Genomic DNA, 11,594 nt, shown 5'->3' with positions numbered 1-11,594 from the left:
TTTATGTGACCGCGCCTCTTAAAACAATACCACGTCACACAGGGGGTGGGCTAGTGCAAGATCCCTGCTGATTGGATGTGTTCCAGGCATCATGGGAAAGCGCTTTTCCCGCCCGGAATACTTCCTACTTTCTAAAATGGTGGTTGCCTTAACTTCTAACTATGGTTATCTGTAGATTGTAACATGATCTTCAGCTGATTCCCTTTAAGTATTGTACCTGCAACCTGGTGATCTGTAACTGTTTTGTGTAGCACAGGTGCTGAACAACTGATTGGCATGGGTGTCGGATGTATTCACCCCACTGATTAGTGACTGATGAGCTATCCTATTCTTTTTACTGGGAAAATCCCTTGAAAAATGAAAGTGAGAATAAACTTGGCACAGGACTTTATTCCACATAGACATTTTATAGCATATTGTCTGTCTTTTTGTAAATTTTTGCTGTATTGTAGATATGAATGTGTATATGGTACCTGTCTTAAATGCGCCCGTGCAGTAGATTTTATACAGTATTGCCCAATCCACTGTAACCAAGTCAAAGAGGAGCGGTGGCTTCGCGTTTGTGCTGCACTTCGGCACGCTTTACCACCAATTCTTCCTCCCTCTTTTTGCTGCATATTTACCCCTGGCCGGCATCCTGCTCCATGCTATCACAATCTTGCGCCGTTCTGGCCCTAGACGTTTTCAGGAGCATGCGGGCAAGAGATAAGAAACGCAGGCATGAACTGGCAGGTTAGCGCATGGAGCCCTTGGCTGCAACAGTGCATGCATGTACTAAGATGATGCCAGCAGGGATCAGAAGGCTGGCCAGCAGTAAAAAAGAAGGGGGAGGAAGTAGTGATGAGGCATACTGAAGTGCGGCACAAAAGCCAAGCCACTACTCCTCTTTTACTGTATAAAATCTACTGCACGGACGCATTTAAGACAGGTACCATGCACACAAGGGGCCAGACACCTATACTACACTGTCTGCACCTCCGGTCCAGTCCAGGTGTTGACAGATTCCTTTTAATTTGAATTGTCTTATAATACCTTATTGTTCTCTTCCCCACAGACAGTGAGATCTGCCATAGATGTCCTGATGATGGATGGCCTGATGAGAGGAAAGTAACTTGTATCCCTAAAACATATACATTTCTATCCTATGAGGAGGATATTGTCATCATTTTTATAATCACCTCTTTATTCTTATCTGCTGTAACCATTATTATACTGGGAATCTTCATCTATCATTGGGACTCTCCCATTGTGAGGGCCAATAACCGCACTGCAAGCTTTACCCTCCTGGTCTCCATCTTGCTGAGCTTCCTCTGTATCTTCTTGTTCCTCGGCCGTCCTGTGGATATAACCTGCATGCTAAGACAGACTATATTTGGGATATTCTTCTCTATCTCTGTATCTTCTGTTCTCTCCAAAACTCTCACAGTCTGCATTGCCTTCAAAGCCACCAAACCTGGAAGCACCTGGAGGAAGCTGATAGGCGTGAAGACATCTACTTATGTGCTGGGGATTTGCTCCTCACTCCAAGTTCTCATCTGTGTTTCTTGGATGTCCGTTTCTCCTCCATATCAGGAGTTTGACATGACGTCCTATATGGATCAGATTCTCATTCAGTGTAATGAAGGGTCAGATATCTGGTTCTACTCCATGTTGGGTTATATGGGGTTTCTGGCAGCTTTGAGCTTTGTTCTGGCTTTCATGGTGAGGACATTACCGGACAGTTATAATGAGGCCAAGTACATCACCTTCAGCATGCTGGTGTTCTGCAGTGTCTGGATCGCCATGATCCCGGCCTATCTGAGCACCAGAGGGAAATACATGGTGGCTATGGAGATATTCGCTATACTAGGCTCTACTGCTGGGTTATTAGGATGTATATTCTTACCTAAATGTTTTATAATAATAATAAAGCCTGGTACAAATGTTAAAAGAAATAACTAGGAAGAATTAGAAATAAAAGTTAAATATAATAGTGAACTGAATAACTGGGGGGATTCGCATGTTTGGGTCTTATCTCGTGTTCTGAAGTTAAAGTCTGACAAAAACCTCAATAGAATGTGCTGTGGCTGTACCGGAATGGGAATGGGCTGTGCCGGAAAACAATTAAGAAAGTAAACGTACCCCTCCCTGTGCTTGTATTCCGCCTACCCGGGGACCTGCCGACAGCTGACAGATGTAATTTTCTAGCTGGAATCTGGATATGTCATGTACCCGGCTCTTCCAGGTGACATGTCATGGCCTATCTGAGGGATTGGATGCTCAGTCAGTCATTAGGTGAGTGGCCAATCATTCAACCGACTACATGACATTGCAGCTGGAAGAGCCGGGTACATGACGTACCTGGATTTCAGTCGGAAATAATGTTTCAAAAGATTTTATTTAAGGATTTTTCAGGTAAATTTCTTCAAAGTTGGTATAAAGTGGTAGGGTAAAAAGTTCTTGTTAGCAGTAGTCCCTGTGAATGAGTCGGTATCAAGAGCATCATTTAAGCTTCATAATGGAAACAACCTCAGAGTTAACATAACAACAAAAAAGAAAAAAGAAAACAACCGTCTAACAGTTTGCAGGCATTGTTACAGTAAAAAGAGTGTCAGAGAAAATATGTAATATATTTCAGTTATGTGTCAAATGTCCGATGGTACATGGTACTAACTTATCTCCCAGGATTGCCATTGTTTCGTAAAAGTACTAGTTGTTCCCCTACCATAAGCAATATATTTTTCCATCAAGTTTTCCAGGACATTCTCCAGGACACTTCAAGCTTTTTTTGAAGTAATGTAGACATTGGAGACAATGGCTATGGATTTAAAGGGGAACTATCAGTAGGTTTCACTAACCAAACTACTGGTAGCCCCTTATTGAGCACTGGGCGCCGAGGACGAAGGGATGTCTCTTACCTTCTTCCTAAGCACCGTTCCCTTGCTGTTAGCAGTGTAATCCTGGGTCCGGAACACTGTTAAGAGCACTCTCCTCCCCCAGAATGGCCTGCCCGCCTGCTCCATTGACTATCATTAGAAGCAGCCGTTTCGGCGCTTTGGGGGCAGGGAAGTGCTCCTTACAGTGCTCCAGACCGAGAATTACACTGCAAACAGCATGGGGACCTTCCTCCTTGGAGACCCATGCGCAATAAGGAGCTATCAGCAGGTTACATTTGCTCCTTTTTAAGCCCTTTATACCCTAACTATAGGATATATAACACAAAACCATAATACACCCTCTTAGCTGTCCAAGGAAGTATAGGATAGTGCTCAAAAGTAGCAGTCAGGGTGCAGTTTTACAATCCAGGAAAACCACGGTACTCAGAAAAAATAAAGTGAACATAGAATTTTTTTTATTTTTTTTTTGCATGTAATAATATGTGTACTCCGACCAGATAGAAAAATGTAATCATTGATGGTATTTGCAATCTCCAGACAAAATTATATTGAAGGCAATGTTTTGGTTCTTCACAGAACTTTTATAAGTTATATATAGGCCTAAATGGAAAAGACTAAGTATGCATATTATAAGTAAAGTATGTGTAGAGTACACTAATAAAGTAACTCTGACATATCATAAGATAAATTTATACACAATATATCACTAGCGCAAAGTACAGCATACGTAAAATACATCTGGAAATACAACATTCTGGCATGCTACAAAATATGTCATTAGGAGCACTGGGGGCGGGGCAGGGCTGCGGATTAACTTCACCATAGGCCCCGGGCTGTTCACCAAGCCTGGGCCCCTCCATCTCACTGTAACTATGGCAGCACTAATGTTGTGTTCATAGTACAGGATAGATAATGTCATGATTCCCTGATTTATGCAAAATTGAGGAAAAAAGAAAAGGAGCAATTATTTGCAAATGATGGCAGAATTGTAGCGAGGGACAATACACCACTTCAAGTATAAGTCTGTTTTGGTGGCCATGGGCCCCCCAGGAGCTCAACAACCTGGGCTACCACCCGAAAAGTACCTATTATAATCCGCTACTGGGCTTGGTGGGGGCCGATTGCCACGCGAGGGGGTGCTCTTAACAGCCTTACCGGTCACAGTATTTTTCCAGCAAAAGCGCGGGAACAGTGCCAAGGATGAAGGAAAGAGACTTCATCCTCAGCGCCCTGTGCACACTAGGGAGCTATCAACAGGTTAGATTTGTCTAATCTACTGATAGTTCCCCTTTAGACTTACTATGTAGCCAATGCCATTACAACAAGGGATCAGCAAATTTACAGTCCTAGCAGAGGTCTTTGCTAGACTCGGCGATCAGCTTGTCAGCCGGATGCCTTTGAACTCCGTTTCGTGCTGCTCTACTCCGAGTGCCTGGAAAAGCTGGATGCAGTCCAGAAGTTTCTCGTGGGAGAAGTTGATTGCTGAGCCTAGTAAAGTGCTTTGCTTCGCTAGTACTGTAAATTTGCTCTTCCCTAATTACAATATGAAATATTAATAAATGTTTTAATCAGTTTTATATTTTTAAACTGTATGTGTTAAATATTTTTTACTATTTTTACTATTGCTCTTGGTTTTGAACTTAACTTGTTAACAACCATTCCCAGGCCCCTCTGCTGCCACCAATGTTTGTGTCGGGAACTGCAGGGCCGTTGTGACACCATATAATATATGGAACTGATAAAAAAAGGTAAAAAAAGGGTTTCCCCTCAAAATGTGTTGTCTGTTGGAAAAATGAATCTGTTTATTATTTTACACAGCATTTTGTTATTCCTAGCCACCATCCTTTTTATCTCCAACACCGCATAACACCTAACAAGTCCATGTAACTTCTTCATATACATTAGTTAATATTAGTAGTTAATAATAGCGAAATCACAGCAGCACTACAATATGGTGATCAAATAAAATGATTTATATTTCCTGTGGTGTCCCACCACAAGTGTTTCTTGTCTGTACACCCCCCCCCCCCCAAGTCTGTACTTCAAAGTGGAACTGGTAATGAAGTAGTACCAAAGTTTTGCCACTAGATGTCGCTAGTATGTATATTGTGTGCCTAAGTATTGCACAGCTGTAGGTAACCAAAGGGTTATTGTTTTTAGGACCTGTGTACCAATGAGAGCTCTTTCTGTTTTCTGCCTATCTCTATTTCTCTTGCACTCTCTTCTCACCCACTCACAGAACACGTTCCAAATGCTGTAGAAGGAAGTCACATGGGGAGAGAATTGTAGCCACACCTTTAGTGGGTCTTACTCTGGCTTTGGTAGAGGAAGGACGCAAGCAAGAATAGTCCCTGTTGTAGCCAAGTAGGGCCCTGGCCTATGCCCGGTCCCCTGTGGAGGGTTTTTGTTGGTCTCTGTAGAGAACGGACGCAAATGAGACACCTTTGCACTTGCTTCTTGAAAGCAGCCCTTTTATACACTATGCAGTGCTGAACGCACACTTAGAGAGGACAAGTCAGGGATCACCCCAACCCACGCCGAGAATAAGTCTAACAGTGCAGGGCAGTATCCTGAAGGAAGAGGAACTGATCCGGATAGAGCAAAGTTGCTAGAAGCCTATGTACTTTATAATGCAGCATGGGTGTCATCAGAGAACTTTGGCCACTCTGCTCAACCCAGACAACAAAGTCTGGGGCTTTTCTCACCCTCTAGGACGGGTCGCTCGACACTGGTGGGCAAAAGGTGGTGCAAAGACCAAAGAGTCAAAACAAAGGCACAAGTATTCTCTTTACTCTCAAGTATTCTATGTATTCTCCTTCTAAAGTTCTGGCAGAGCAAAGTACTACATTGGGTTGGGACTCTCTCAACATCCTCTCTGCTTCTCTAAACCTCTTCTAACTCTCAGCACGCATCTCAGTCAGCACGACTTTACCTCTCTTTAAGCTCTCAGCACAGGTTGTGTCACTAAAGATTAAAGTATATTGTAGAATCAAGATGCTACTGAATATCACCGTATTAAGCCTTCCAGCACTAAAGAACAGTTTATTTATTCTAACTGGACTCAGGGGATATTTGTGAAGCACCCACATAGCCGATGCACCTTCTTTGGGTCATCTCCCCTTTCTGTGGGTGGCGGTACCAATAGTCCTGGTGGGCCATAACTCCACTCCGGACCACCGTGATAAGCGCCCAAGGGACCCCCAAACAACCCGGCAGGTTACTGACCATAGGGAAAAAGGGTATAGCCAGCCTACCAAAAAATAAAAGCAGGTGTTCCACTATACCTGTGTGCCCAACCGGCACTGACATCACGACAATCTAACATCTGGGTGAGCTATCCCCGACCAACCACTACTGTAGTGGAGTCACACTTCACCATCTGGCAAGTGACCGGTCGCACCACTGCATCAGTGGCATACTGTACTACCACACCACACTCCCACATATGCTATGCGCATATGTGAGAGAAATAAATCACTTAGTTTGATCACCATATTGGAGTTCCGCAGTGATTTTGTTATTATCTGGATTTCTACACAACTGTCCACGGTGTACATCGCTGGAACCACCCTGTATTTACCTGGAATGCTGCACGTATATTTTCTGGATGGATGAATGGATGGATGGATGGGAGATAGAAAGGAGATAGATAGTAGATAGGAGAGAGAGGGCGATAGACAGCTAAATAGATAGATAGATGCAGGGGCGTAACTAGAAATGGCTGGGCCCCATAGCAAGCTTTTGATTGGGCCCCCCCCCCCCTGCCCGCCCCCTCTCGATCGACCACTACGCCATCAACACACTCAGCTCTACACAGGTCCTGTACACCATATAAATTACAGTACAGTTATATCAGGTGACTTACAGGGGACGTCTTCTCTGATCGGAGTACTTCCCTTTTCATTTTCTTCTCCATCTCCTTCTCCGAGCCACAAATCCACAGAATCTGCCAGAAAAACATATTAGTCTCCTCACACTGGCACCATCCTCATCTCTCTATACTGCACATCTGCATTGGCCCATTTACACCCTCATTTATTGGGAAGACTGACTCTATGTGATCCCATTTTATTATATGGCCCTCCTCTCTGTCGCCCCTCCTTATAAATAGCCCCCTTATGTTGCCCCCCTTATAGAAGCCACCCATGCTGTCCCCCTTATAGATGCCCCCCATGTTGTCCCCTAATAGATGGTCCCCTATGTTGCCCCCCCCTATAGATGGCCCCTCCTATGTTGTCCTCTTATAGATGGCCCCCTCTCCCCCTATATTGTCCCTTTATAGATGTTTCCCTCTCCCCCAATGTTGTCCCTTTATAATATCCCTCTCCCCTATGTTGTGCTCCTCTCCTCTATGTTGTCCCCTTATAGATGGCCCCCTCTCCCCCTATGTTGCCCCCCCCCTTATAGATGTCCCTCTCCCCCCTTCCTTATAGATGTCCCCCTCTCCCCCCCTTCCTTATAGATGTCCTCCTCTCCCCCCTTCCTTATAGATGGCCCTCCCCCCCCTCCCTTATAGATGCCCCCTTCTCCCTCCCTTATAGATGTCCCCCTCTCCCCCCTTCCTTATAGATGCCCCCTTCTCCCTCCCTTATAGATGTCCCCCTCTCCCCCCTTCCTTATAGATGCCCCCCTCTCCCCCCTTCCTTATAGATGTCCCACTCTCCCCCCTCCCTTATAGATGTCCCCCTTCTCCCTCCCTTATAGATGTCCCCCTCTCCCCCCTTCCTTATAGATGTCCCCCTCTCCCCCTCCCTTATAGATGTCTCCCTCTCCCCCCTTCCTTATAGATGTCCCTCTCTCCCCCCTCCCTTATAGATGCCCCCTTCTCCCTCCCTTTATAGATGTCCCCTCTCCCCCCTTCCTTATAGATGCCCTCCTCTCCCCCCCTTCCTTATAGATGCCCTCTTCTCCCCCCTTCCATATAGATGTCCCCCTCTCCCCCCTTCCTTATAGATGTCCCCCTCTCCCCCCTCCCTTATAGATGTCCCCCTCTCCCCCCTCCCTTATAGATGTCCCCCTCTCCCCCCTTCCTTATAGATGTCCCCCTCTCTCCCCCTTCCTTATAGATGTCTCCCTCTCCCCCTTCCTTATAGATGGCCCTCTCTCCCCCCTCCCTTATAGATGCCCCCTTCTCCCTCCCTTATAAATATCCCCCTCTCCCCCCTTCCTTATAGATGTCCCCCTCTCCCCCCTTATAGATGTCTCCCTCTCCCCCCCTTCCTTATAGATGTCCCCCTCTCCCCCCCTTCCTTATAGATGCCCTCTTCTCCCCATCCCCCTTATAGATGCCCCCTTCTCTCTCCTCCCCCCCCCCCCCCCCCCGGAAAGCAGGTTTAAAAAAAAAACAAAAAACTCACCTTACAACGCGCTCCCCCGTCGAGCCTTTTTCCTGTCAGTCCCCCGTCTGATGCGCGGCTGCCGGGGGTGTCGCATCCTATCCCCGACAGCGAGCGTATCATAGAGCTCTCTGTGGGCTTGTGCTGCGGCCGCGACTTCCGGTACACAGAGAGCTCTATGATACGCGCGCTGCCGGGGATAGGACGCGACACCCCCGGCAGCCGCGCATCAGACGGGGGACTGACAGGAGCGCTGTCGGTCGGTCCCGTGCTCCTCCTGGCCCAGTGACTCCTTTTCCCTATGGTTGGGGAAAGGAGTCGCCGGGTCAGGAGGAGCACGGGACCCGCGTCACGGGCCCCCTGATGCGGCGGGGCCCCGTAGCAGCCGCTATGTGGATAGATAGATAGATAGATAGATAGGAGATAGATAGATAGATAGATAGATAGATAGATAGGAGAGAGATAGATAGGAGATAGATAGATAGATAGGAGATAGATAGATAGGAGATAGATAGATAGATAGATAGGAGATAGATAGATAGATAGATAGATAGATAGATAGATAGATAGATAGATAGATAGATAGATAGGAGATAGATAGATAGATAGATAGATAGATAGGAGATAGATAGATAGATAGATAGATAGATAGATAGATAGATAGATAGGAGATAGATAGATAGATAGGAGATAGATAGATAGATAGGAGATGGATAGATAGATAGATAGATAGATAGATAGATAGATAGATAGATAGATAGATAGGAGATAGATAGATAGATAGATAGATAGATAGATAGATAGGAGATAGATAGATAGATAGATAGATAGATAGATAGATAGATAGATAGATAGATAGATAGATACTGTAGATAGATTTTTTTGTAATGAACCAAGGAGTTTATTGTTTGAAGTCTTAGTTTATTGTTGCCAATTTTTTCCATTTTCACATCAACCTACAGTGGGTATGGTCCCAGATGGCCAACAAGTATTTAGTCAGGATATATCAGTTTTAATTGATAAAGATACCATAAACTTAATAATATAGGCTATAAACACATTAAAAGGTCAATAAAAAGATGATTGGTTTGTGCAACAGATATGTATAGAGATAAAAATGAGAGTACATATACAAAAAATGAGAGTACATATACAAAAAGGGAGAGGATTTAAAATTATCAGTGTGATACCGCTAGGTATTTGGCCAACGTTGTATTAAGAGATAGTTCAAATGTATCAAGCGTTAGTTCGATAGGTGTCAATTATGGCCACAGATGGGAAATGGAATAAGAAAGTCACAGTTGTAGGACTTATAGTCCCACTATTTGGTATATGTCTCACCGCTCCCGATATTCTGGTGTAGCGGGATACCTGATATTTGTCTCACCGCTCCCGATATTCTGGTGTAGCGGGATACCCAGTCTCTGGCAAATCAGTTCGCATAAATCAGTTTGCTTGTATTGTAGCGATACAATGTATACGGAATGGCGTCTGTGACGCCGCTCACCCGTCCAAGTAGGTAGCTGCTGTCGTGGCTCTCTCCCTCCTGCGGAGGCTCTTTGGTGCGGTCCCTGGACCTGACCTGGAGAGGCTCTTGCAGTATGACCTCGTGGTATCGGCGTCCGCGCGCTGATCTGTATCACGGCTTTAGTCTGTGTTCCGGCCTCGTTCTCACTCTCACCTCGGATGTCTCCGTCTAGGGTGAGATGCTGATGGAGATAGTGAGTGGTTTGCCGTAAACTTGTCTAATATCCTGTATTCCTCCAGCTGAAGACATGCTGGGACTTTTGGAGTCCCAAAAGTCCCAGCATGTCTTCAGCTGGAGGAATACAGGATATTAGACAAGTTTACGGCAAACCACTCACTATCTCCATCAGCATCTCACCCTAGACGGAGACATCCGAGGTGAGAGTGAGAACGAGGCCGGAACACAGACTAAAGCCGTGATACAGATCAGCGCGCGGACGCCGATACCACGAGGTCATACTGCAAGAGCCTCTCCAGGTCAGGTCCAGGGACCGCACCAAAGAGCCTCCGCAGGAGGGAGAGAGCCACGACAGCAGCTACCTACTTGGACGGGTGAGCGGCGTCACAGACGCCATTCCGTATACATTGTATCGCTACAATACAAGCAAACTGATTTATGCGAACTGATTTGCCAGAGACTGGGTATCCCGCTACACCAGAATATCGGGAGCGGTGAGACAAATATCAGGTATCCCGCTACACCAGAATATCGGGAGCGGTGAGACATATACCAAATAGTGGGACTATAAGTCCTACAACTGTGACTTTCTTATTCCATTTCCCATCTGTGGCCATAATTGACACCTATCGAACTAACGCTTGATACATTTGAACTATCTCTTAATACAACGTAGGCCAAATACCTAGCGGTATCACACTGATAATTTTAAATCCTCTCCCTTTTTGTATATGTACTCTCATTTTTTGTATATGTACTCTCATTTTTATCTCTATACATATCTGTTGCACAAACCAATCATCTTTTTATTGACCTTTTAATGTGTTTATAGCCTATATTATTAAGTTTATGGTATCTTTATCAATTAAAACTGATATATCCAAAGGTTGGGACTTGTTGTGGTCTGGAGGACTAAATACTACTATTTTCTCCACATTTATTCTTTTAGCCCATGTCTAGGTAAGGGCATTTTTAGGCACACCTCGACCCAATTAGTGACTGTAACCGTGAGCTGCACCTATATATATTATCTCTTACAAGTATTTAGTCAGACATACAGTAGACCTGTAGCCTGCTCTCTTTACTAGTGTTGAGATGATCTGAAAAAAGTGTTCGAGTTTGGCAACTGGAACGCTTGGCATTTGATCACTGGTGGCTGCAGAAATTGGAAGCTGCTCTAGGGCTGCCAGGAAAACATGGACACAACCTATGGTCATGTCCATGTTTCCTGGCAGCCCTAGGGTGGCATCTCAGGGTTTGTTATCTGAACCCACAAGAGGCCATATTGATGCCAATCAGAAGTGGAGCCAGAGACAATGTCATTTAGATGTATCCTTCATAAATGGACTATGGCCTCTCCATGGCACGTAATAAGCCTTTGCTCTGCGCATGCAAGATCCATCTTATACCGCCAAAAGTAATTAAACCACCTGGGCGGGATGGGCGGAGTGCATGACAGAGGCAAGTAGAGGCAGCCACTCCCCCCATCTGAAACACAAAAAAAAGACAAATTTGGTCAGCTCTCCTAGAACACTATTCACACCAACATGTGTGTATAACCAGACATGACCATAAGGTGTGACCACAACAAAATACCCTAAAAGGCTCAATTTCCTCAGCATAATGTTTGGTGGTCTTGGTCTTGTTGGAATAAAATACCACCACCATTTTGTTTAA

General features: G+C 45.1%; 1 protein-coding gene across 1 annotated transcript; it reads left to right on the top strand.

Moving 5' to 3' along the window:
• The first annotated feature begins 692 nt into the window (after window positions 1-692).
• Window positions 693-1,941, top strand: LOC138796463 (vomeronasal type-2 receptor 26-like). Its single transcript, XM_069976068.1, has 2 exons — window positions 693-732; window positions 1,055-1,941. The coding sequence occupies exons 1-2, from the start codon at window positions 693-695 to the stop codon at window positions 1,939-1,941; spliced, it is 927 nt and encodes a 308-aa protein (XP_069832169.1).
• The last annotated feature ends 9,653 nt before the right edge of the window (window positions 1,942-11,594 follow it).

This window comes from Dendropsophus ebraccatus, chromosome 7, assembly GCF_027789765.1.
Source record: "Dendropsophus ebraccatus isolate aDenEbr1 chromosome 7, aDenEbr1.pat, whole genome shotgun sequence".
Classification (NCBI taxonomy): domain Eukaryota; kingdom Metazoa; phylum Chordata; class Amphibia; order Anura; family Hylidae; genus Dendropsophus; species Dendropsophus ebraccatus.
The sequence above is the reverse complement of the archived record's forward strand: the minus strand, read 5'-3'. Positions and strand labels throughout refer to the sequence as shown.

Excerpts from the sequence above, each read along its gene's own strand:
- LOC138796463 (XM_069976068.1), top strand. The coding sequence starts at position 693 with ATGCGGGCAAGAGATAAGAAACGCAGGCATGAACTGGCAG. Across the intron at positions 733-1,054 it reads ACGCAGGCATGAACTGGCAG|ACAGTGAGATCTGCCATAGA; the intron begins GTTAGCGCATGG and ends TCTTCCCCACAG.